The sequence below is a fragment of the Papio anubis genome, chromosome 7 (assembly GCF_008728515.1).
Source record: "Papio anubis isolate 15944 chromosome 7, Panubis1.0, whole genome shotgun sequence".
Taxonomy (NCBI): Eukaryota; Metazoa; Chordata; class Mammalia; order Primates; family Cercopithecidae; genus Papio; species Papio anubis.
In genome coordinates this window covers 85,788,679-85,816,294 of record NC_044982.1, presented here as the reverse complement: position 1 = coordinate 85,816,294, position 27,616 = coordinate 85,788,679, and the positions used below count along the sequence as shown (strand labels likewise).

Genomic DNA, 27,616 nt, shown 5'->3' with positions numbered 1-27,616 from the left:
TCGTAAACAACATAAAATTGATCTGTCCGTTCTTTCATGCTTGGAATCATTTGGATCAACACAGTGAAAAAGATCAATTCCATTTAAATGCTTAAAATTATCACTTCCTCCGAGACACCTGAATGTAAGTTTGGATTTTTCAAAATTTACATTAACATCCTTACTGTCTTCAACACAAAATTCAATGAAAACCTAGTCCCTTCGATCGTACCACTTTGCAGAAGCAGGCTGCACTGTGAACGGGGCAGGGAGACGGACGAACGGGTGGGCGGGCCTCTCTGGCGGCGGCTGCTGGTAGGGAGTCCACTTCTCTCCAGCGGCGACTCCGCGTTTTCTCCCCGGTCGCGGCCTCTTCTCGCTTCCCTCAGGCAACGGCGGCAGCGGCGTGCTCGACCTCGGTCCCCAGAATGCACCGCGCGGAAAGAGCGGCTCCTCCGGTCGGGGAGAAGAGGAAAGTGTCTCCAGGGTGATTTTTAAAATATTATCTCATAATGTCAATTTTTGCTAAAGAAGTGAACCTTAGGATCAATGTTGTAACCCTCCTGGTTTTATTCACCCAGACTATAGGGACTGATAAGGATAGTGCTGCTTTGGATAGTCTCCTATCTAGGGCTAAATGATCAGATTTGCAAAATCTGGATATTCTTATGGGAATGTGATTATTGGCTGGGGGAATGGAAAGAGGGAGTAGAGAGTGAACAACTGGATAAAGGTATAGGTAAAGATATGTGAAAACTCATGATTTTGACTCAAATACTCTAAATCTTGTCATAATACACTTGTAAAGTGTGAAAAGCAAAATAATTATGTTGGAGAGATGGCCAAATAAAGGCCAAAGATCTTGACACTGCAGAAATTATAGGAGAGAATTAAAGGAAGTACATGTGTACATGTAGCAAATACAAGAAAAGACTAAACTTGAAATTCATGCACAAGATCAGGCTGCATAAACCACAGGATAGTGGGTGTAACTCAGGAGCAGAACAATTGATGCATGAAACAAAACTGTCTGCAATTTCCCAGGCTGGAGACATTTCCTGTCTTGGATGTCTGGATCTGTCTCAGTGCCCAGATAGCCTCACTTCAAAGTGTTTATGGGAACAGAAACAATTGGCTGAGTGTGTTTGATCAGTGCTAGGCCGAGGAAGTGAAAAAGGGGGTGGGTTTAGGAAGTAAGTATGTGTTTAAGAGCAGGTGGACCACCGAAGATAACCACTTTTCTTCAGACTAGCAGCCAGGGCACTGCTCAGGAAGAAGGAAACCCTGGGAGGGAAGAACTTGGGGAACGAGAGGACACAAGAATCTCTGCAGCTTCTTAGGTATGTAGGTAAGTCACAGAGGTGTTGGGTGCCTCAAGAAACAACATGGAGCTGCTCTCTTTTTAAAAATAAATACTTTTTAAAAAATATTTTCAACTTTACAGAAAAATTGCAATAATAATTCAGGGAACTCATGAATATTCTTTATCCAGATACATTATTTTTTTAAACTTCCCTTATTTATTTATTTATTTATTTAGAGATAGATTCTCACTCCAGTTGCCCAGGCTGGGGTGTAGCAGTTGGATCGTGGCTCACTGCAGCCTCAACTTCCTGGGCTCAAACCATCCTCCCACCTCAGCCTGCCGGGTAGCTGGGACGACAGACACACACCACCATGCCAGGCTAATTTTTTTGTATTTTTTGTAGAGACAGGGTTTCACCATGTTGCCCAGGCTGGTCTCAAACTCCAGGACTCCAGTGATCTGCCTGCCTCAGTCTCCCAAAGTACTGGAATTGCAGGCGTGAGCCACTGTGCCCAGGCTCCCCTATTTATTTTTTATCATTTTCTTTCTCTCTCTGTAAACACACACATGTATACACATCCATATATCTATATTCTGAAGCATTTGAGAGTATATTGCATACATTGTGCTCTTTTCCTCCTTCATATTTCAGTGTGCATCTGCTAAGAAGAAGGATCTTTTCTTAAATAATCAAGGTACAGTTTTACATTCAGTATATCAAACACATATATACAGTGGTTCTCCCTACCCAGCTTCAGTTACCCACGGTCAACTATGGTCTGAAAATATTGAATGGCAAATTCTAGAAATAAACAATTCATAATTTAAAGTTGCATGCTGTTCTGAGTAATGTGATGAAATCTCTCACTGTCTCACTGCATCCTACCTGGGATGTGAATCATCCCTTTGTCCAGTGTATCCATGTTGTAGACACCACCCAGCCATTAGCGACTTAGTATCCGTTATCAGATGCACCACCAAGGTATCTCAGTGCTTGTGTTCACCTAACCCCTATCTTACCTAATAATAGCCCCAAAGTGCAAGAATGATGATGCTGGCAATTCAGATATTCAAAAAGAACCCGTAAACTGCTCCCTTTAAGTGAAAAGGTGAAAGTTTCTCAACTTAATAAGGAAAGGGGGGGGAAGCATATGCTGCAATTGGTAAAATCTACAGTAAGAAAGAATTTTTATCTGCAAAATTTGAACAGTACATTGTTATAATTGTTCTATTTTATTAGTTGTTGTTAATACACATTGTCTAATTTATAAATTAAACTTATGTAGATATCTATGTATAGGAAGAAAACAGTGCATATAGGGCTTTAGACATTCACTGGGGTCATGGAACATGTTCCCTGTGGATGAGGGGGACTGCCATAATACTCTTATCTACTACAGAGATTATAATTTTATCAATTGCCTCAATAATGTTCTTCATAGCAATTTTTTTTTTTTTTTCTGGCAGGGAATGTCTCTCTTTGTTAAGGGGATGAGACTGGCCTAGCAGGACAAAGATGCATGCTCAGCTCTCCTTAGGATCTTTTTTTTTTTTTTTTGAGACAGACTCTCATTCTGTCACACAGGCTGTAGTGCAGTGGCACCATCTTGGCCTTCTACTGGGTTCAAGCAATTCTCGTGCCTCAGCCTCCCGAGTGGCTGGGACTACAGGTGTGTGGCACCATGCCGGCTAATTTTTGTATTTTTAGTAGAGATGGGGTTTCACCATGTCGGCCAGGCTGGTCTTGAACTCCTAACCTCAGGTGATCCACCTGCCTCGGCCTCCCAAAGTGCTGGGATTACAGGTATGAGCCACCAAGCCTGGCCTCCTTAGGATCTTTATGAGTAAGGGAACCCGCAGCAGGTCAATTGTTTGATTTTCTTTGGTTTCATTCTTATTCCATTTCTTCCCTGAGAGTACAAAGTTAATCAGCAAGACTACCCAGGTGTTAAGAGATCTTTAGTAGTAGAAGGAATCTGTCTTGACAAGATACAGCTTCAGCAGGGGCCTGAGACATAAAATTGGACATCTTCCCTCCAGCCTCAGCTTAGGAGTAAGAATGGTCTGTGGTACTTTTTCTATTCCTTTTTATCTTTTGTGGAGAAGGTGGGTAGCAAGGAGAGTAATAGATACTTGAATGAGCAAAAGCAAATTTGGGATAAAAATAAAGAGCTGGTATTCTGTGGTAAATCTAGTCCTAGGTTGAGAATAAGGCTTTCTACAAGAATTTCCCTAAAGGAGAGTGTGACACTGTACATACTTGTCTTCTCAATCATTCTCTGGTTATTTGGAACGAATTTCTGTTTAAGAATCAATTGATGTCAGGAGCATGGTGGCTCACACTTCTAATCCCAGCACTTTGGCCAAAGTGGGATGATTAATTGACCCCAGGAGTTCGAGACCAACCTGGGCAACATAGCAAGACTCGTTCCAAAAAAAAAAAAAAAAAGAGCTGGGCATGGTAGTGTGTGCCTGTGATCCCAGCTACTTGGGAGGCTGAAGCAGGAGGATCACTTGACCCTGGGAGATTGAGGCTTCAGTGAGCTATGATGGTGCCACTGTACTCCAGTCTGGGTGACAGAGCAAGACCCTGTCTCAAAAAGAAAAAAAAAAAAAAAAATCAGTTGATATCAACTTTCCTCACTGATTTACCATATGTAAATTACCCCAGAACTGCTTCCCCTGGTCATCTTCCTAGTCTTCAAGAGAAGGAACATGAGGAAACTTCCACATTTTATTACACAGCAACAGGGAATGTGGTGGGGAAGAACAAGAGAAATGGGAAAGGAAAGAGAAATCACTGCCTTGAAGAGGGTAATGTGGAGAAGGGAGAGGAGATCCCAAATACAATGCTGTAGGGCTTAGAGAGACTACAGTCTCTACTGGAGCCAATTTTGATCTCAAAGTCACGTTCTTCCATTTCCCGCTTCCTCTCCAGGCAAAATGAAGCTGAATCTGGTGCAGATCTTTTTCATATTGCTGATGCTGATGCTGGGCCTGGGGATGGGCCTGGGGCTGGGGCTTCAAATGGCTGCAGCAGTCTTGGAGGAGAGTGATCAACCGCTCAATGAATTTTGGTCCAGTGACTCACAGGACGAAACTGAGGCCACTGAGGAGGGAGAGGGCACCCAAACCACAGAAACGCTGGTACTTGGCAACAAAGAAGTGGTGCAACCTGGCTGGCCGGAAGATCCCATCCTCAATGAAGATGAGGTTGGAGGAAACAAGATGCTCAGAGCCTCAGCTCTCTTTCAGAGCAACAAAGACTATCTTAGGCTTGACCAGACAGATAGAGAATGCAATGAAATGATGGCACACAAGATGAAGGAGCCCAATCAGAGTTGCATAGCCCAGTATGCATTCATCCACGAGGATCTAAAGACAGTCAAAGCTGTCTGTAACAGTCCTGTCATTGCCTGTGAGCTCAAGGGGGGAAAATGTCACAAAAGCTCCCGACCTTTTGATTTGACATTGTGCGAGCTGTCCAAACCAGACCAGGTCACTCCTAACTGCAATTACCTAACTTCTGTTATAAAAAAGCACATTATTATAACCTGTAATGACGTGAAACTCCAGTTACCAACTGGATAATGAAGCAACTCATCATCTTTTTACTCTTCACCTTCTCCTGTTCCTCTTCCTTTTTTACTTCTTCTTTCGCATGTAGTTCTCCTGGTCTTAGGTATTATGCAGATGTAATTCTTCCTTGCCTTGTGGGTCACCCAACTTGCATTTTGTTCCTAGGATTACAGATGGTGAAATAAGGTGATGATGCCTCGTTTCTCTCAGCTCTCCGTCTCTCCTTTCCCTTACCCTGGAAAGGAGTAAGTGAAGAGCTGCTGTAGTCCCTACTGTAGTCCTGGCCATCGATTTGTCTCCTTTTCTAAGTTTGTCTCTGGATGTGGACTGGAAGAGTTTAGTGTATCCTTTACCCATGTTCTTCCCTGCTACCCACCCTGAGCCTCTACAACAATCACATAACACTCTTGGGTTTTGCACAATTGCACTTCTGTGTTGTGGATGCAGTTAAAGTGATTCTATCCGTGACGGCTTCTGGAGGACCATGTGGATCAGGCTTCCTTTTCTGAGCTGGCAAAAATTTAGGGACTAGGTTTGGGGGTCTGCTGGGGAGGTGGTGTGCTGCTGTAGACCAAGATAGAACATGGGCTGGAGCAAGGATAGAACTCTTTTTTCTTGACCCTTCACTGCCCTTTTCTCTTTCTTCCCATCCTTTACTACCAGCCTCCTTGCTTTGCTTCTTGTTTTTATCTCTTACCTTTGCTTTTGTCCTTTGCTTCTTTTCTTCGTTTATTTTTCCTGTTTTTCTTTTTTTCTTTTCTTTTTTTTTTTTTTTGAGACAGAGTTTCACTCTTGTTGCCCAGGCTGGAGTGCAATGGCTCGATCTCGGCTCACCACAACCTCAGCCTCCCGGGTTCAAGCGATTCTCCTGCCTCAGCCTCTCGAGTAGCTGGAATTACAGGCATGCGCCACCATGCTCAGCTAATTTTGTATTTTTAGTAGAGACGGGGTTTCTCCATTTTGGCCAGGCTGGTCTCGAACTCCTGACCTCAGGTGATCCACCCACCTCGGCATCCCAAAGTGCTGGGATTACAGGTGTGAGCCACTGCGCCCAGCCTCTCCCTTTCCTCTTCTTTTTCTTTTTGGGCTTTCCCTTCTCTTTATCTGGGTCCTTTTAGAGATTCAGTCAGCCGATACTGATCACTTATGCTATGTTGGTCCTATAGTCAGTCATGTAAGCAGATGTTAGTCCTATAGTCAGAGTCTGGCACAGGGAGTTGGAAGAGGGTGGGTCAAGAGAGTGAGAAAAAGAGGAAAAGAGAGAAAGTGAGAGTGAGCAATCTTTTGAATTATGTCCAGAAGCAGAATAGTGCTTATATTAGGTGCCCAGTAGATGTGGAATGAATGGGATAAGAGACAGGCTTTTTCTCATTCAGCATTATTTCCGCTTTCTTGCTCTAAAGAACAAGAAAGTTGGTGAAAGAATAATTTCAGCAGAGAAGGTATCACACTTAGTCAAGGAGAAGAGAAGCTGTGTGGCTGGATACGTAGAAGATGCAAGTGGCTGCCCTCAGCCTATTTCCTCTAAATTCAAATGAGAAATAGTGTAGTTAGTCATGCTTAGGGAGGAGAGGAATCTGAGAACATAGCTGTAAGGATTCACTGTGTGACTGGATTTTGAGATTTCCTTCCCTTAGAGTTTTTCTCTGCTTCACATTCCTAGACTATTATAGACCAAGTCAGGGACATACGTAAATGGGAGACTGAAGAGAAGAACGGTTTGCTTTACTCTGACCTGGCTTGCATTTTTCTGTTCTTTCTTTCTTTATTCTCCAGTTTACTTTATTCTTCCTGTTTTCACAGACAGGCAACCACTCTAGTATCCTCCTAGACTTCCCTGATTCAATATATCCCTTATACCTCTGACTCACTTCCAGCAATAACCTCTTAGGAACAGTGTTATCTCCCAAGTAATTCTAATAATAGTGGACAGGAAGTATGTGTCTATCTGTGGGCTACCCTGATGTTTTAGAGGTGGTGATGAAGTGGTGAAAGGTGATGACTCAGCCAAGGCAGATTCCTGAGGGCGAATCCCTGTCTGGGGAAAGAGACAAAAGATTATCTAAGGCAAGGGAGAAAAAAATGAGAAATGGGATGGGAAGAGGGGAAAGAAGAATAGGCGTCAGAGAAAATCGGCCATGTTAGTGATCTGTCTGGTAGGTGAACCAAGGATTTAGGAATGAAATGTGAAAGGTCTCCATTGTATGGAGTGAATTATCAAGAGAATGGAATTAGCCAGGGATTAAAGCCTGTATTCTGTAGTATTCTGATGTGGCTCCATCCTCTTCAGGTTCCCTCCAGCTTCTCTCCCTAAGGGTTCCGGCGCTGTTTGATGAGTATGCTCATCTCCTCCAGGTCTTCACTTTGGGCAAATCTCAGTGGTCATGTGTTTTTTTGTTTTGTTTTGTTTTCATTTTTCTGTTTAATCTGACCATGTAGACTATCTCAGGAAAGCATTTACAAAATACAGGCCTCTAGTGGCTCAAGCAGGAAAATATAGCTTCCATGGCTGATAATAGGGTGACAAGGCATTGTGGGACCTCACCTCCCAGAGACAGAAAATTAACTCACTGTAGCTCAAATTCTGCCTCATTCACAAGACTTTTGCCAAGTCTTCTAATTCCAATGTCGCTTCCTCTCTATACTTCCAGGATCTATGTTGAGCCCATATGACAGATCCCCAGTCCCTTATCTACAGTACCCAAATCTCTAAAGCTCTGAAAATGGAAAGTTTTTTTTTCAAAGTGGCCCCAAAACTCATTTAGATATGACACCTGACTAGACTGACAATGTGAGGCTATTTATCTTCTTTATTTATGCTATGTGACCATTACATATTTCACTGTGGTAGTATCACTGTGTTTTATTATGAGTAGGCCCTTCTAAGAGTGTGTTAGTCATATATGATATAAACATACACACTTTAACATACACTGGTGCTTTTTAAAATCTGAAAATGTTGGCCAAAATGTATTGGCCCCAAAAGTTTCAAGTAAGAAATTGTGGGATCTATATATAACTATTTAATTAGCCCTTAATTAATTTGAGTATACCATATATGATCCTAGTTAGGCCACTAGCATCTTTGTGGAAGGATCTGTATTATAAGTTTCTTCTATATTCTTCTTTGACACATTTATTAATCAATGACTATTTACTTATTGGCCAAGGGATGTCTCCTCTGCTGTTTGGAAGACACTCAAATATTGTCTTCAGAACACTCTGTACAAGTTTTTGGTCAGGTGTGGTGGCTTATGCCTGTAATCCTAACACTTCGGGAGGCTGAGGTGGGAAGAACACTTAAGCCCAGGAGTTCAGGACCAGCCTGGGCAACACAGGGAGATCTCATCTCTACAAAAAATATAAAAATTAGCCAGGCGTGGTGGCACATGCCTGTGATCCCAGCTATTTGGGAGGCTGAGGTGGGAAGATTGCATGAGCCCCAGAGATTAAAGATGCACTGAGCTATGATTGCACCACCGCACTCCAGCCTGGCTGACAGATTGAGACCCTGTCTCAAAAAAAAAAATGTGTTTTAAGTTGTTCTGAACTTTGCTGCTTATTAACATTACTGGCCAGGCATGGTGGCTCACGCCTGTAATCCCAACACTTTGGGAGGCCAAGGCAGGTGGATCACCTGAGGTCAGGAGTTCAAGACCAGCCAGGCCAACATGGCAAAATCCCATCTCTACTAAAAATACAAAAATTAGCCCGGCATGGTGGCGCAAGCCTGTAGTTCCAGCTACTCGGGAAGCTGAGACAGGAGAATCATTTGAACCTGGGAGGTGGAGGTTGCGGTGAGCCAAGATTACGCCATTGCACTCCAGCCTGGACGACAGAGCAAGACTCTGTCTCAAAACAAGCAAACAAACAAACAACAACAAAACATTACCTTGGGGAGTTTAATTTTTTTTTAATTAAAAACAATTCCAGGGCCCTCTTCTAGCAATATTGGTTTAATTAGTCTGAGTTGGAGCCTAGACATCAGGTGGGGTCCAGGCATCTTGGAGCCTACCAGTTTTTCTGTGAATTAATGTTTCAAAAGTGTTAACAAAGATGTTGAACTGCTCAGGTTATTAACTAATCTGATGTGGTGTGCTGTAGGAGAAAAGAACCAATTCTTGGGATAGATGTGAGAATATCTCAGCTTTGCCCCTCGAAAAAAAACCAGTTGTGACTCTGGGAATTGCCCTCAGCTCTCAGAATCTGAGGTTTCTTATCAGTAAAGTTAGATAACGATCATACCTATTTTATAGGTTTGTTATGAGGATTAGATGAGATTGAACAGCCCACGGTAGGGTTCAGTGAATGGCAGCTGCATTTGGTGGTGATGTTGCAGGGCTCACTGCCCATGGTATTTTGACGGAGTCCTTCTGGAAGCAGCACTATAACACGAAGGGCAAGACTGTCAGCACAGGTTTGAGTTTCAGGTTGTTGGCAGTATGCAGATATGTGGGATCTTATTAAATTTCATTTCTTGGATGGCCACAAAATTTATATTCTAGGGCCAGTAGAGTCCTTAGACTTGAGCAAGCAGGGCCACTGCCCTCAGGGCTCCCCTATACTTTGGAGTGCCTTCCACATAGGAAGTTCCCCCGCTACAGTATCTGGGACTGGCTGAGGTTCCCCTGCTACAGTATCTGGGACTGGCTGAGGCCAGCAGCCATGTGGTTAGGGTGCTCTGAGCTTAGCCTAGGACCGGTGTGGGCCCGGGTCCCATTTCTCCCCTTTGGAGCACTGTCTCCCCACTGCCATGTGTGATCAACTGGGTGCCACAAAAGAGTTCTGAGATTTGGTCAGGCATGGTGGCTTATGCCTGTAATCCCAACACTTTGGGAGGCTGAGGTGGGTGGATCACCTGAGGTCAGGAGTTCGAGACCGTGCTGGCTAACGTGGTGAAACCACGTCTCTACTAAAAATACAAAAAAAAAAAAAGAAAATGCTGGACATGGTGGCGGATGCCTGTAATCCCAGCTACTTGGGAGGCTGAGGCAGGAGAATTGCTTGGACCTGGAAGGCGGAGGTTACAGTGAGCAGAGATGCAGAGATCTCACCACTCCTCTCCAGCTTGGGTTATGGAATGAGGAGGCTCTGTCTCAAAAAAAAAAAAAAAAAAAAAGGAGTTCTTAGACTTGCACCTAAGAGGGTCCTTCTGGGGCCCTAAGGCCAGGGCCTGGTTCCAGGAGGGTGGCCTGGTAAAAGGATTTCTCCTTCTGGCTGGTGTGGTATTTTTTTGTGTGTGAGATCACCAGAGTGGACCATCAGAAAGGTGCTAACACCTGATTTTGGATGATTCAAATATATCCTGGACACAGGATGCATCCAGGACTCTGGGCCACCGGTGACCATTTACTACTGATCTTAAGGCTTGAGCTGCATGTGTGGAGGCTTTTGCTGTTTTGCTGGCTTTTGCTAATTCTGGTCTATAGCACCCAGGGGTAGTAGCAGTACATGTTCTTACCCTGTGAACTCCCCACTGCTGACACGCAGTTACTTCATTCCTTTTGTAAGATACATACCATGTGGAGGTGTGGAGTGACTACTCCTGTCTTCTGTAAGGATTTTGAGACTCTTGCTCCTCAGTGCCAATGAGGAATTTCTTCTTTTTTTTTTTTTTTTTTTTTTGAGAGGGAGTCTCACTCTGTCGCCCGGGCTGGAGTGCAGTGGCACCATCTTGGCACATTGCAATCTCTGCCTCCCAGGTTCAAGCAATTCTCTGGCCTTGGCCTCCCAAATAGCTGGGATTACAGGCGCATGCCTGGCATGTACAGCTGGACATGACACCATGCCTGGCTTATTTTTGTATTTTTAGTAGAGACGGGGTTTCACCATGTCTGTGTGTGGATACATACAGGCCGGTCTGTATGTATCCTGGCCTTAAGTGATCCACCCACCTTGGCCTCCCAAAATGCTGGGATTACAGGCATGATCCACCGCTCCCAGCCCCAGTGGGGCATTTCCTATCAATGTTCTCTCTTGCCTCCAACTGGTAGGTGATAACATGCTCTCTTGGGTTGGTCTTAATCTGTGCAAGATGAAGGATAATCACTCCTTGCATGAACGGGATGCTTTTTTCACTCTGCTAACAGGTCCCTTGCTGGTGGCGATGTGTGGAAGGTAGGAATGTGATTAGTTGTGAAAGAGGTCATGTTCTAGGAATGCAGTAATTATGGCTTAAAGAGTTCAAGAGAAAATATGATTAGAAGATATGTTTTATGTTTATACTACAAAATTCCAAATGGCAAATTCTACATTGCCTGAAAATTAATCATCATTCTCATTTTCTTGCATATTCTGGATAAGACTTGCATATTCTGGATAAGACTTGCATTTGTGATCATCATCAACAATGTAAAGTAATAAAGTAACCTTTGAGAGAGTCATTGGGAATTGGTATTTAGGCCATACAGTGGATAATTCCCTGTCATGGGTAACACTATAACCGGCATTAAATGGCACTAGGAAACTACAGAGGCAAGAAGATACAAATTGTTTCAATTTAAATAGGTTTTGAAGAGCTGTAGCAGTGCTATACACTTTTTTCTTGTGGTTGGCGACATGAAATTATTCAAGAATGGTACTTTTCACAATAAAGAGCATGAAGAAATGATTCCTAGATTTAACAGGAAGAGATGATATCTGGACACCCCAAAGAATCTCCATATACACTGATTGGACAATATAGAAATATATATAGTATCTCTTCTTTTCTCATTATTCTAAAACTTCATTGACAAATCATGATACTTCACTTGAGCTCATAAATTTTGTAATATATTTAAACATGAAACAGTTTATATAGATAGGGCCCTCTTCCTCACCCTTCCGCCAAAAAAAATTTAGCCCAGGGCCACACACAGTAGAGGCAACTCTGGTTGTGGCTGTATCCAAGGTAATGTCTCATGTGTTATGTCCTTATTAGGCCCTCGACAAGAACTCACCTCCTTGCCTCCCTCAAGTGCTCAGTCTACTAGGCAGGGTAGACTCAGTTGGTTCTTTTCAAGCCTTCTCCTTCCCATGGAATGAAGTTACGTTATCCAGCAGAGATTCATTGCTGGTGGGGTCAAAAGGAACTCCAGGGCACAGAGTTGCTGTCATTTTCAGCAATGCTTTGATTTAGTGTGGAATTTGTTGATGTTCCTGCCTGCATTCCCTGTATCCTACCCGTAGACCTGCCTTTCTCTCCTCTTCACATTTTTGCACTGGGCTGCACTTCGTTTTCAGAAAGTGGTTCACATCCCGGAGATGTCACTTCCAGGAGCAGCTGGGCTGATTCTTTATAAGAATTATGATTCAGAAACCAGGTAAAGTTTGGATTTAGGGGAAAGGTAAGGGGAAGAGGAAAATGGTGGTATTAAGGCTAAGCAACAGGGGCAATGAGGGAAATGTGAGTCTCATGTTGAGACCTAATAGTCCATTTACCTATGGAAATAGGATTTCAGGAGGTACTGGGATATCCCAGTGTTTGAAAATGTCAGCTCGCCAGCACTAGCATGAGGTTAGTGTTTGGAATTATATCCTTCTAAACTTATTGCATAATCCTATACACAAGGATATAAAATTATTAACTTCAAATAATGGAATCTTCAGCACATTTATAAGGTGACAAGAAGAAGAGAAAAAAGCAAAATAAGCCTTATTCTATGAATGCTTTTGCATGCGTTTGGCACTGTGCTACCTACTTACTGAGTACACAGTCATTAAAACAAAACAAAACAAAAGAAACAGGCTTTGCAACATATCCACAAATGAGATCCAGAGGGGAAAATTGTGATAGGAAGAAGGAAGGCGATGTGATTAGAGCCAGCCCTGGGAACTGCGCTGGAAAGCTGGTCTAGCTAAGGACCAAACATACAGCAAGCAACCGTATTAGAAGACTGGGGTTAAAATGATATATTTGTAAGGTTGAGAACAGTTGATACATACAGATCTCCCTTACCAGGGAGGTGCAGCCATCCCGCAGCTGCTGACTGTTCCCTGTCAAAAATTCACAGGTGCATTCTTCTCCAGAGCATAGCCTCCAGCCTATGGGGGTCTCCTTGTTGACAATGCCTAAAAGGTTATGTCCTTCCCCAGGAGTAGCCCACAGCCAATGACTGGCTGATATGGATGTGTAAGAACTTAGACCTCTTACCTCAATCTTATGGCATCTGTCATGTTTTAGAGCTCCCCATGGGGTCAGGCTTGAGACGAACCTTTAGCTAAAATCACTTCTTTGTTTAGCTTTTTACGTACAGGTTTCTCCTAAGAGCACTCCTTCAATAAATCACTAACTCAAGAACATGCTCTAAGGAAGGAATAGGGAATTCATTTTTCTTGAAGCCCTCCAAGAGCTGAAGGTCAAGGGCCCAGGTTGGAGATCAGTTCAGGCAGGTGGGCAGGGTAGACTCTAGAATGTTAGGATAGCATAATGGTTAAGCACATGGAATCTGGAACTTCAACTGAAAGTTCCAGAACTTTCATTGAAATTGTACTTCTAACATTTACTAGCTTATCTTAGGTAAGTAACTTCGATTGAAGATTCCAGAACTACATTAAAATTGTAGTTCTAACATTTACTAGCTTATCTTAGGTAACTTCTCTGGTTATACCCAGTAGAACTAACACAATGCCTTGTGCATTGTAGGTGTTCAATGTGTGTATATCTAGTTGAACTCACAATTTTTTTTTTTTTTTTTTGATAGAGTCTCGCTGTGTTGCCCAGGCTGGAGTGCAGTGACACAATCTCAGTTCATTGCAACCTCTGCCTCCCTGGTTCAAGCGATTCTCATGCCTCAGCCTTCTGAGTAGCTGGGATTACAGGCACCTGCCACCACGCCAGGCTAATTTTTGCATTTTCAGTAGAGACGGGCTTTCACCATGTTAGCCAAACTGTTCTCGAACTCCTGACCTCAGGTGATCTGCCTGCCTCGGCCTCCCAAAGTGCTGGGATTACAGTGCCACTGTGCCCGGCCATCACTTGCTCTTCCCTGGTCCAAATATTCTGGTCCCTGAATCAGTGATGTTTTCATTACACTATGTTTCCAACTTCCTTTTTCTAAATCTAAATTTAAAAAATGTTTCAGCCTGGGCATGGTAACTCATGCCTATAATCCCAGCATTTTGGAAGGCCAAGGCAGGAGGATCACCTGAAGTCAGGAGTTCAAGACCAGCCTGGCCAACATGGTGAAACCCTGTCTCTACTAAAAATACAAAATAATTAACCATGCGTGGTGGCACATGCCTGTAATCCCAGCTACTTGGGAGGCTGAGGCAGGAGAATCGCTTGAACCCCCGAGGCGCAGGCTGCAGTGAGCCAAGATCGCACCACTGCATTCCAGCCTGGGCGACAAGAGCGAAACTCAGTCTCAAGAAAAAAAAAAAATCTTTTAGAGATGGGGGCTTTCTATATTGCCTAGGCTGGCCTTAAACTCCTGGCCTCAAGTGATCCTGTTGTCTTGGCCTCCCAAAGTGCTAGGATTACAAGAGTGAGCCACTGCACCTGACTTTTCTTGATCTGTGGTTAGTTGGCCATCTGTCATCAACATCTGAGACTACAGAAGCTCTTGATGAGAGCTTCATGTTTTTTAGCTATTATGGTGGCCTTAAAATGTGTCCACACCATCACTAATGCTCTTCCCTTCAAAAGGTGAGCTTAATCTCTCTCTCCTTCAGTGTAACTGAACTCAGTGAGAGAATCTGCTAGAAATGAATTCACTTCCAATAAACAGAATGTGATCAAAGTGATGGCATGCCTCTTCTGAAATAGGTCCAAAAAAGGATTTGGCTTTCTCCTTGCTCTTGAGCTCACATCACTTGCTCTGGGGGTAAGCTAGGTGCCACATCATGAGAACACTCAAGCAGCACAATGGAGAGACCCATGTGGGAAATGAGGTCTTCTGCCAACACCAGGAAGGAATTAAGACCTCCTCCCAAAGGTCATGTGGGTGAGCCATCTTGCAAGCAGCTCCTCTAACCCCAGTCAAACCTTCAGATGACTGCAGCCCTAGCTGACATTTTTACTGCAAGCTTATGGGAGACCCTGAACCAGAACCTATCAGTTAACCTTCTTCTAAACTCTTGACCTTTAGAAACTGCAACATGATACATATTTGTTGCTTTAACTGCTAAGTTTTAGAGTAATTTGTTTCACAGCAATAGATAATATAGTTATGAAATACAAGATTTTCTGGTCTGGAATGGCTCATTTTGGTGTTTTTTCCATCTCCGCACTTATATCATTTTTTCTTTATCTAGTAACTAAAGAATTATTTTACTTCCTCTCCCCTTCCCCATCCCCAGGCTAATAATTGACCTACTAACTTAGTTAAAAACCATAGACTGTTTATCATTTTAGGACATCTATAAGCTTATGAAATGTATTTGCTTATCCAGTTATCTCCAGGAATATTAAAGATTACTGCTTATTCTGATTATTTTAAGTTCCTCACATAGAAAAGAGACACTATTTAACGTTGTCATGGGTTAGGGTACTAGGCTGGTAAGAATATATGCTGATACATACGCTTCCTAGAGGGCAATTTGATAATATGCAGCAAAAGTGCTTAATATATATTTTTTAAATCTTTGACCCCAGGATTTTACTTTTCATAATTTATCCTAAGGAATCAATTTGGCAAATGCATAAAGTTGTATGAATAAGAATGTTCATCATAGCATGATTTATAATGGTAAAAGTAAAAAAATTCTAAGTGTCCAACATCAGGGATTATTTAAATAAATAGTAGTTTAACAATGAAATAGTATTCAATCCCTAAAGGGATAATAAAGGCCTAAATTTGTTGACATGAAAGAATGTAGATGAATTCAGTGAAAAAAATTTATGGTGTATTTATTACGGTTTCATTTTGTGAAAATACATGCCTACCTTTGTAAATAAAGTTCTATATATATTTTTTCTAATGTATATTTAACTTTCTTATACATGCATATATATATATGCATGTAAAAAATCCTGGAAGCAGAGATGTCAAAATGTCATCGGTGGTTAACTTTCAGTGATGAGATTTAGAGCAATTTTAATTAATTCATTATTTTCAAATTTATTTGTATTTTCTAATGTTTTTCCTAGTGATTTAATGACTAAAAAGAGCAATACAATTCATTGTAAAAAATTAGGAAAATACAGACTAAAAAGGACAAAGTCATGGTCAAATGTAGTCACACTATTTAAGATTAATCACCCTTAATATTTAGGTGCATACTTTTAGTTTTCTATGTGCAAATATACATACAAACATGTATATGTTAAAAAAAATTGGAATCAAATATTATTTACAGGGTTGCTGTATCATTCTGAACTGTAATTTTAAATGTTTGAAGTAACATCAATCTCACAGAAAAACTGCAAGTACAACACAAGTAACTCTTTTTTAATTCCGGAACCGTTTGAGAATAAGTTACTGAATGCGCCTCCACTCCTGAATACCTTGGTGTGCCTTTCTTGTAACAAGGATATTCTCATATATAACTATCAAAATCAGGACATTACTGTTAACATTTACATTATGCTACCATCTAACTCAGACTCTACTCAAATTTTACTATTTGTCTCAATAATGTTCTTTAGAGCAAAAAGATCCAATCAGAGTCATGTGTTTCATTTAGTAGTCATGTCTCTTTATTCTTGTTGGGTATCATACAGTTCCGTAGGCTTTCTTAGATTCATGACTTTGACTCTTTTGAAGATTCCAGTCCAGTTATTTTGTAGAATGTCTCTCAATGTGGGTTTGTCCTGATTAGATTTAGATTCTCCATCTTTGGCAGAGGTGTCACAAAAATGGTGCATGTTCTTCCCACTGCATCCTCTAAGTTTCAATTCAATTTCAATTTAAGCTATTATTGATTATGTTTACTTTGTTCACCTGATTAAAATGAAATCTGCCAGCCTTCTCTACTGAAGTTATTATTTTTCTCTTTGGAACTACTCAGTATTTTGTAGTGGATGCATTTTGAAACTATGTAAGTATTTCAGCTGGGCCTGGTGGTTCAGGTCTGTAATCCCAACACTTTGGGAGGCTGGGGGTTTGGGAGAGGGTGCAGATCAACTGAGATCAGGAGTTTGAGACCAGCCTGGCCAACATGGCAAAACCTCGTCTCTACTAAAATTATAAATATTAGCTGGGTATGATGGCAGGCACCTGTAGTTGCAGCCACTCAGGATGCTGAGGCAGGAGAATCACTTGAACTTGGGAGGCGGAGGTTACTGTGAGTCGAGATTGCCTCACTGCACTCCAAACTGGGTGACAGAGCAAGACTCCATCTCAAAAAGAAGGAGAAGGAGGAGGAGGCAGTAGGAAGGAGGGAGAAGGAGAAGGAGAAGAAGAGGAAGAAGAAGAAGGAGGAGGAGGAGGAGGAAAAGAAAACTATGTAGGTATTTAAATCCTTATTGTATTTTAAAAGTATCCATTTATTTATATAAGTATGGATTCATGGTTTCTATTTTATTCACTGAGTTATAATTTGTCCCAGATTAGCCAGTGGAAGCTGTTTTATAGGGCTTCTGTGTGTTTTTGATGTATCCCTATTCCTCCTCCTCCTCCTCCTCCTCTTCTCCTTCTCCTTCTCCTCCTTCTTCTTCCTCCTTTTCTTCTTCTTCCTTCTCTCTTCTTCTTCTTCTCTTTGCTCTGTTGTCCAGGCTGGAATACAGGGGTGTGATCATGGCTCACTGCTTTCAAACTCCTGGGCTCAAGCAGTGCTCCCACCTCACCCTCTTGAGTAGCTGAGACTACAGGTGCGCATGACCATGCCCAGCTAATGTTTTCTTTCTTTTCTTTTCTTTCTTTTCTTTCTTTCTTTTTTCTTTCTTTTCTTTTCTTTTTCTGTAGAGACAATGTCTCACTATGTTGCACAGGCTGGTCTCTGAACTCGGCCTCCCAAAGTTCTGAAATTACAGGCATGAGCCACCATGCCCAACCTCCCCATCATTATTTAGGTAGTTCTTTGCTTTTAGAAACTACAAGATGGCCCAAGCTCATTTTATACTTTCCTTCTCCTGGAACCAGTCGTTTTTCTAAGGTGAGCTGGTTGTGTTTAGTGATGAACAGTATTTTGAAACCTGGATCTGGGTGCTAGGTAGTGCTCATTGCTGATGGGGTGAGAGAGCTCTAAGGCTGTCTCAGTGGACATAGTTGGGAATGTGGCAAATAGCCAATCACACACACACTCACACTCACATGTATTTGCATGTATTTTCTCTTTTTTCTTTTCTTTTCTTTCTTTTTTTTTCTTATGAACCTTTTTTATTTCTCTTATTTTTGAGAAAATCTGATCCTTCTGAACCTTGAATAAAGATTTCAAATCTATATGCAGCTACGCATAGGCATTATTGTTTTGCGTATGGAAAAATGAGGGTTCAAGTCATAGAAATATATGATGGCAGAGCAGTGAGGAAATCCTGGGCTATTTTCTAACATGATAGAATAGGGTTTCAGACCTCTTGAATTCAGCAGGGATGTAATTTACAAGTAATTACTCCCTTGAAAATCAGAGTAACCACACTTGTAGTGAAATTCATTCCTGATGGTGCTTGCTGCATTCCATTCTGGTGCTGGAAGCTGGACTGGAGACCGACCATGTTCCTTCAAGGATCCTCAGCAATGTACAAGGGAAGCTCCTTTCTGAGGGAACTGTGCTTGCATGTAGACCTTCACAGTAGTGCAACATAACTTCTCAGAGATCAACATGCCACCATTCAGTGAACCTGGGAATTTCAAGAGGAGGCCAAGTGTCAGCACAGCGGCTACTGAAGGGCAATGCCTGCTTCTTAGGGAAGGCAGTAACTCACTAGAAGCAGGCCCTTCAGATCCACAGGTGGACTGAAATGAGGATTATTACTCAGCCAGAAAGGACTGGTTGAGTGATTGGAAGGTACGATGGGTCATCATCCTCTTGTTTAATAGCAACATATGGGATTTCCTGTCCCTGGGAGTGTGGCAGAGCAGAGCACCGCACCCAAAGTACAAGCGGTGACCTGGCCACTGATGTGCAGTTTCCCATAGATCTCATTAAATCTGGCCACAAGGGCAGGCACATCCTTCACTTTTCCTTCACTTTGGCCAGCACTTCCTCTGAGAATTCATGTCTTTTAACAAATTTTAATAAATTTCCTTCTGCAGCATTTTTTAGTATCTCTATCAGGGTTTCCAACATTATTTGACTGGACATAGATTATAATAGTTAAATTAGTGCAGGCTATGCTTTCTGGATTCATGATTTGAGAAAAAAATGGACATAGCTTTTGCCACCTGGTTCTGATTCAGAGTTCACGCCACAAAGAAATGGGATGCTTTCCTGGAGAGAACCTGTCCTTTGAGTAGGGCTTCTTCTCTTAATGTAGAACAGATTTTGAAAGACTCAGGGCTATTCAGTTTGTAGCAAACTGCAAAAGTAAGAACATAGGTATCTTTGGTGAATTTCACACTTTGATTTTTCATCTCTATCAATACTTCCAAAGCACTTTTATATTTGCCTTTGACAACTAACATATCCATCAAAATATTGAATGATGTGGACTCTGAGAAGGAACCTCATAAATGCTGGTCTTTCATGAGCTCCTCAAGATCCAACCCATAACACAGACTTATGACAAATGGTCCAAACTTATACTCCTCCAAAGTGATATTTCCGTTCTCTGCATGGTACCTGTAAATGACATTTTTAGCCAGCTTCACATGGTCCTGGGACCCACACAAATGAAGTAAGGTTATCGACTCCTCCTTCAAGATGAGCTTGTCAATTTTTCTTCCAAATTTCTAAAATAGGTTTCTTTAGTGCCAGGAAGATTACATGCAACAGCCACCTTCTTATGCTGAAATTCTTTTAATTTCACAATACTATCTGTAAGTAGGTATCTGTTAGCAGCCACAGGCAGAGCTGGAACCTCCCACCCCAGGATACACTGAAATCTGCAGTACTTGCAGAAGAGCTCGATTCAAGGGCCTAAGTGCAGCAGCCATACTCACATGTATTTTCTTTATGTAACTATATTGAAAATCATACATTTATACCAATATCTCAATTCAAATCCAACCCCACAACCTCATATTAGGTTTTCTCTTTCCATATTTGTATCTTAATTTTCTCATTTATAACTTTTTGATTTGTACATTTCTTCTCCCATATTCTTTAATATAGTTGCTTATTCCATCCATCTTCAGTATGTAACCAATCTCACCTTGCTGCTGTCGTTCCCCCTCCCATGTGGATGCCCTTTACCCACTCTGGCTCTGACACTCTGTGCCAGGGCTGCCCCTCTACATAGGTGTCCGCCATTTGGGCCTGGATATCTCACACTAGGCAACCCCTCTGAGTGGATGTCTCCTTTACTTGCTCAGGCTGTGACTCTGCCAGCTGGGTTCCTCTCTCAGCCCCCTCAGACATCCCCCACCATGGACACATCTTCATCTTTCTTGGGTTCTGACTTCTTATTCCCATGCCAGACGGCCCCTCCTCATCAATGTCTATGACCTTGCTCTACCCCACCTGGTGGCTTTAGGACTAAATTGTTTAGAAAGGGAAGGAAGGGAAAGAGGACTTATGTCTTTTGAAAATTCTGTTATATAATAGAATTTTCCACATTGTTGAGTAGTCATTAAAAAGTTTTACTAGATATATTTTATTCTATTAATGTAATGTGATAATTATTTAAGTATTCCCTCTTTTGAACATTAAGGTGATTTCCAAGCAAAAGTAATTTGGGCCACGCGCTGTGGCTCATGCCTGTAATCCCAACACTTTGGGAGGCTGAGGCGGGTGGATCACAAGGTCAGGAGTTCGAGACCAGCCCAGCCAACATGGTGACACCCCATCTCTACTAAAAATACAAAAATTAGCCGGGCGTGGTGGTGACTGCCTGTAATCCCAGCTACTTGGAGGCTGAGGCGGGAGAATTGCTTGAACCCAGGAGGCAGAGGTTGCAGTGAGCTGAGATCGCGCCCCTGCACTCCAGCTTGGGCGACAGAGCAAGACTGTCTTAAATAAATAAATAAATAAATAAATAAATTGCAGGCTGTTTTCCCTCACACAAATTCCCTCTAGTGGAATTTGTTTCCCCCCACCACTGTTTGACTCCATTCCAAGTCCTAAGAGGCACTATTACCTCTTGCCTCAGTATCTCTACTCACTAATTCATCAAAGGTCTGTTGACTTTATAACATATTAAGGTTTAGCTGAACTCCACCTCCCTCCCCTCTTCTACTCCTAATATAGCTATATTTCAGTTCTCTTGTTTACTTTGCTAACTTAATACTATACTAATCATTTTAATATCTTTTTCAGGTAGGCACTGTGTATTTTGAGTTCCTACTTTGTAAAATAAGAGTATTAGCATCCTTATCTTTTCCTTCACTCTCTCTTCCTCTACTCTCTTTTCCTCTGTGTCCCACCTTCAGTTAACTATACTTTACTTTTACATTGACTTGACTGTTAATATTAATATTTAATTCTGTAACCAAAATTAAGACTTAAATTTACTGACTATAAAAGTTGAAAATTGATACAAAATATTTATATTCTTTTATTATTTATTTAATTTTGAGACAGGGTTTCACTCTGTCATCCAGGCTGGAGCATAGTAGTGAGATCTCAACTCACTGCAACCTCCACCTCCCCAGCTCCAGTGATCCTCCCACCTCATCCTCCCAAGTAGCTGGGACTATAGGCATGTGCCACCACTCCAGGCTATTTTTTGTGTTTTTTTGTGGAGACATGGTTTTGCCATGTTGCCCACACTGGTCAAACTCCTGCGCTCAAGCGATCCTTCCCGCTCAGCCTCCCAAAGTGCTGGGATTACAGATGTGAGCCACTGTGCCCAGCCTATGTTATTTTATGTTTAGTTTTTAATTTTTGTGTGTACACATTTAGTTTTATTGTAACAAAGCAACTTGTACACTTTTAACATTTAAAACTGAGCATCATCTTTTCTTTTCAGTGAAACAAAAAGAAAATTTAAAAATAAACAGGAACAAAATTACAATCAAGAATGTCAATTCCAAATAAGATCCTACAGGTTCTGCTGATTCTCCCATTGAGGGGTAGGGCTCAGGTCATCATGAGAAGAGAATTTTAAAAGTGTCATCTTAAACTGCAAGGACATCTGTCAAACATCACAAACAGCCCAAAGGAGAAGCCATGCTGTCAAAATGCCCACTTAACCCGGCCAAACATGTCAAAACCACCCTTTGCTGACCTTCTAAAACCCCATTTTTTAAAAGCTTTTTTTTTTCTTTTTTTAAACGAAAGAAAGTAGACAGATACATGTTGGTAAATGCTAACTGTCCACATTCACATAGAGACACAGTGTACTCTCTGAGCCCAATATATTCAGAAAGTAGGAAAGAAGCTAGACTTCTGTGCACTGCCATGCAGGGCCCTCGCACCCTCCAGCTTCCAGCACAGCAAAAGGAGCAGGTTTTTCTTTTTTCCCACAGAGCTCAGTGGTGTTGATTCTATACAGTTTTTGCTCACACAGGAAGGGATAAAAGTGAATTTAGAATAGAAAGGGGATAGAGGCTCTTCTCCCATTGTATTCTGCTCAAGGTATTTCCCCCCAAAAAGTTGAAAACCATGTAGTAGAGAAAAGGGACCACAAGAACAGGGTTACTGAGCACAAGAAGCGGGGTGGGGCAGGGGAAGACTGCAACTTGCTCCCAGGAACTGGAGAAAATTTCTTTAAAAGGAAGGTTGGAAGCCATCAGTGTTCTATTAGTCATCTTCTCCATCCTCCTCTCCTTCTTCTTCATCACCATCCTCATCTTCTTCACTTTCATCCTCATCTTCTTCTTCAATATCTTCTAATTCTTCCTCCTCCTCCTCCTCCTCGTCGTCTTCTCCTTCTCCATCATCCATATTGGGAACCAAGTAGTACTATAATGGGTTTGGCCAAATATCATCTTTGATGACCTCTCCTAACTCATCAGCACCTTCATCAGAATGGTCAGTAAACCAGGTAGAGAAGCTCTCTGGTGCCTCATGCTGCCTCTTCCTGCTGACTTTATTCTGCATCTGACTTCAAAATTTCGTCAAACTTTTTCCAAATTTCCATTTGATTTCAGTGGACTTTGCAGATGGATCACCACTCTCATTCAGATGAAATTCTTTGGAGAGAACTTTGTTTTCAAAGTAAGGATTTTCATCAAAATAAAAATCTCTTCTGTAATCTAATTTAATATTTTCAAATTCTGTCATTTCAACTCTGATCAAATAATGCAGTGCCTCTTTGCCCTCCTCCCCAAGCAGTGCAGACACTTGGAGATGATTGACAAATGTTGTTGCCCCAAAATTTGGGATCTTGACAATCAATTTTGACCTCTTCTGAAAAAATGCTTGGAGGTATTTTTATTATTTCTGTTCTACTTTCAAAATCTCCTCACTGGCTTGTTCATTAAGTCTACTTCTTTTTGTACTTCATCAACATGTTCAATTGCTTCTTGCTGTTCTTTTTCTCCCTTCTCTGGCAAGCCTACAGAGACTGATGTCTCCTCCAGTCTCAGAGCAGGAGGTAGTCTTGATTCCTTCTTTTAAGGTGGGAGTGGAGACTGGCATTTGGGGGCCATGCTGCTAGGGAAGTCTAAGAACCAGACCACAAGTCTCCTCACTTGTCAGGAAGCATGCAGAAAACTGTCTACATTATTCGAAATATCCAAACAATGTTTTCTGGAAGTCCAATAACACCATACAGCTTAAAATAACATTATGTGTTTCCCTTTTTTTTTTTTTTTTTCGGAGTCTCGCTTTGTTGCCAGGCTGGAGTGCAGTGGCACAATCTCTGCTTCACCGCAATCTCTGCTTCCCAAGTTCAAGCGATTCTCCTGCCTCAGCCTCCCGAGTAGCTGGGACTACAGGCGCCCACCACCATGCCCGGCTAATTTTTGTATTTTTAGTAGAGGCAGGGTGTCACCATGTTGGCCAGGATGGGCTCAATCTCTTGACCTCATGATTCCCCCTGCCTCAGCCTCCCAAAGGGCTGGGATTACAGGCAGGAGCCACTGCACTCGGCCTATTGTTACCTTTTAAATTTTCTTACACTGTAAGAAAATTGTGCAAGCTGTATATCCTCAAACTCATCTATCTTCTCAATAAAGTTGTGTTTCCCATTAGGTACTTGCGTTTTTCCTAGAGATTTTTGTCCTTCAGCCTCTGCCTCAATAAGTCTGCTCTGCAGCTATAATCCTGTAATCAGTGTTACCCAGATCCCATGTTTTCCTTTTCTTTGGTCTACTCTTCTCTGTTTATTCCTAATTTTTTTGGAGCATATCCCCAAGTACATTCATAAGAAAGTGTGCTTGGGAGGTACATTTTGTGTGTTCTTCCGTATCTGAAAATGTATTTATTCTATTCTCTGATTTGATTGATAATTTGCCTAAGTATGGAATTATAGAGTTACAATTCCTCTGCAGAATTGTGAAACCGCATTGCTTTAGAGTCATCTATCATCCAGTTCTATTGTTGAGAAGCCTGATGCCATTTTGAATCTTTGTAAATGATGTTTTCATTCTCCTAGAAAGCTTACAGAATCTTTTTATGTCTGTGTTCTCAATTTTCACAGTGACGTGCTTAGGTATGAGTCATTGTATCCTGCACTGGGGATGGGAGTGGGGTTAATTTGGAAACTCAAATTTTCGGGTACGGGAAATTTACTTCTGTTTCCCTCTCTCCTCTTTTCCTGGAACTCTATTAGTCAAATATTGAATCTCTTGGATTGCTCTACTATATTATCTTTTCTTCTGTTTTTCTCATTTGGAAGTCATTTCTTTGACTTTATCTTTTGAACCTAATACTAATTCTTCCAGTCCTGACATTTTATATATTTTCGAGTATTTGTTCTTTTTTGGTTTCCTTTTACAAGTTTTTATTTGTTTGTTTTGAAAACAATAGTTCCCCAAATAACTTAGAATACTAGAGGTTATTAATAACTAGAGGTTATTAATGCTTTTATCCTCTATTCTCTACTTTGTGATGTTTCTTTCACTTTGTGTTTTTAAATTACAATCTTCAAATAATTATGGAGACAGTTGAGTATGTGCAGAGAATGGACCTTGCAAACAAATAAAACCAATTTTGTAGACTTTGACCAATAAATTTCTCTTTAAGGTAAAGATAACTCAATGTTGTTAAAATTATATACACACATACAATTCTAAGCACATGGTAGGGGCTGAATTTATGGTAGGTCCAGTATTTTCTCTTTTATTAATCAATTTCTCAAAAATATTAAAACTGGCCAGTGCAGTGACTCACACCTGTAATCCCAGCACTTTGGGAGGTGAAGGTGGGCAGATCACCTGAGCCCAGGAGTTTGAGACCAACCTGGGTAACAGGAAGATTCTGTCTCTACAAGAAAAAAAGAAAGAGAAGAAAGAAAGGAAGAAAGGAAGAAAGGAAGAAAGAAAGAAAGAAAGAAATAAGAATGGAAGAAAGGAAGAAAGAAAGAAAGGAAGAAAGAAAGAAAGAGAGATAGAAAGAAGAAAGAAAGAAAGAAAAAGAAAGACAGAAAGAAAGACAGGAAAAGAGAGAGAAAGAAAGAAAGAAAGAGTAAGAAAGAAGAAAGAGAAAGAAAGAGGGAAAGAGAGAGAAAGAGAAAGAAAGAAAGAAGAGAGAGAAAGAAGGAAAGAAAGAAGGAAGGAAGGAAGGAAGGAAGGAAGGAAGGAAGGAAGGAAGGAAGGAGAAAGAAATGAGCTGGCGTGGTAGTTCATGCCTGTGGTACCAGCTACTTGGGAGGCTGACGTGGGAGGATCACTTGAGCTCAGGAAGTTGAGACTGCAGTGAACTATGATTGTGCCCCTGCACTCCAGCCTGAATGGCAGAGCGAGACCCTTGTCTTAAATGATGATGATGTTAAAACCTCCAGTATCTACAGTGTGTGTGAGATGTGCCACCAGATGGCGCCATAATTGAAATTGTAACATGGAAGAACTCCAACTCCTTTAATATTTCTGCAGATTTCTGGTGAGGCTTTTGTCCTTGTGATCTGCTCTGCTTTTGGGATACTCTTTTTGCATGTGAGGTCCCATGTTGACCCCATTCCTGAAACCCAGCTCCTTTCTTAACTCTCTTATTTATACCTGCCCCATTCTGCTACACACACCCCAACTTAGGCAAAGTCTTCAGTAGATTTGGAAGTTAAAGAGTAAATGAGGGTTTATATTTTTGTGTTGAGAAAACTTTTTATTTTAACCAGATTCATTGCCACAGTTCTGGAGGCTGAGAAGTTCAATATCAAGGTGCCGGCAGATTTGGTGTCTGTTGAATGCTCACTCTCTGCTTCAAAGATGGTGCTATCCAGCTGTATCCTCACATGGCGAAGGGGCAAACAATTTCCTTGAAGATTCTTTTCTAAGGGCACTGATGCACTCATGAGGGAAAGCCCTCATGAACTGCTTATCTCCTAAAGGCCCCACCTCTTAATGTTAAATTGGGTATTAGATTCCGACATATAAATTTTGGGGCAACACCAACATTCAGACCTCAGCACTACTAAACAATGGCTATAAAGTATTCAATAGATGATAATTATTACTATAATGAGATTCTTTGACTCCATTTTAGCCCTAAGATCTTTGAATTCTTGACGAGGAAGAGATATAAAATAAAAGAAGTAGAAAGCCTGGTGACTGACTTCTCAATTTTCATTCTCTGCTTATTGATCTAAACCGATCATGACAATCCCTCACAACAGTCAGTAATTGGTTTAGGGATAAGAATTCGTAAGCCAATTTGGGGCAATGAAATGTAGAAAACGCTTAAAAAGAACTTTTACCAAAAAAAGTTCCCTTCTAACTAAGGGCTAGGACTATGAAAAACCCATTTGTATGTTGCTAGACACAAAGACTCACGTTGTCTTGGTTACAGCTAACAGTCATTTCATGACTATTAAGGAAATTCACTTATTACTTAGTCTTCCTCTTTGGATGGATTTCTGAGGGTTTTCTACGTAAATAATTATGTGTCATCTGTAAAATAATTATTTTCTAAATTATATGGTTTTTAAAAAAAAAAATGCTATAATGAACTGGCTAGATCTATAATGCAATGTTGAATAGAGGTGATAAAAGTGAATGTGTTTACCTTGACTTCAATCTTAAAAGAGCATTAGTTGAGGTTTTTTGTAGATGTCCTTTATCAGATTGAGAAAATACCCTGTCATTCCCTGTTTGATAATTGTTTGTAGAATAAACCAGTGTTCATTTTGACAAATGGGGTTTTTTTTCAATTTTTAAAAATTGTGGTCAAATACACATAACATTTACCATCTTAACAATTTTTTTTTTTCTTTTCTTTTTTTTTTTTTGAGATGGTGTTTCGCTCTTGTTGCCCAGGCTGGAGTGCAATGGCACGATCTTGGCTCACTGCCATCTCCACCTCCAGGGTTCAAGCAATTCTTCTGCCTCAGCCTCCTGCGTAGCTGGGATTACAGGAGCCCTCCACCACGACTGGCTAATTTTTTTGTATTTTTAGTAGAGATGGGGTTTCACCATGTTGGCCAGACTGGTCTCAAACTCCTGATCTCAGGAGATCTGCCTGCCTTGGTCTCCCAAAGTGCTAGGATTACAGGTGTGAGCCACCACATCCAGCCGGTATTAGATACATTTATAGTGTGTAACTATCACCACCATCTATTCCATAACTCTTTTCATCTTAAGAAACTAAAACTGTATACTCATTAAATAGTAACTCCCCATTTCCCCCTTTTCCCAGCTCTTGGCAACCACTATTCTACTTTCTTTAACAAAGGACTTTTTCTGTATCATTTGA

General features: G+C 41.3%; 1 protein-coding gene and 2 pseudogenes across 3 annotated transcripts; 1 reads left to right on the top strand and 2 right to left on the bottom strand.

Moving 5' to 3' along the window:
• The first annotated feature begins 358 nt into the window (after positions 1–358).
• On the top strand, positions 359–5,283 carry RNASE10 (ribonuclease A family member 10 (inactive)). 3 transcript variants are annotated; one of them, XM_031668273.1, is made up of 3 exons: positions 359–466; positions 1,227–1,327; positions 4,224–5,283. In XM_031668273.1, exons 1-3 carry the CDS (start codon positions 408–410, stop codon positions 4,874–4,876), a joined length of 813 nt encoding a protein of 270 aa, XP_031524133.1. In that variant the 5' UTR covers positions 359–407; the 3' UTR covers positions 4,877–5,283. The 3 variants fall into 3 exon arrangements, with proteins under 3 accessions (XP_031524133.1, XP_003901541.1, XP_009209311.1); XM_003901492.5 differs by adding an exon at positions 1,938–1,980 and having other exon boundaries at positions 429–1,327; XM_009211047.3 differs by having other exon boundaries at positions 429–1,319.
• Positions 5,284–17,707: 12,424 nt separating this feature from the next.
• LOC101003284 lies at positions 17,708–20,631 on the bottom strand (annotated as a pseudogene).
• Positions 20,632–21,712: 1,081 nt separating this feature from the next.
• Positions 21,713–23,538, bottom strand: LOC101003639 (annotated as a pseudogene).
• Positions 23,539–27,616: the final 4,078 nt, after the last annotated feature.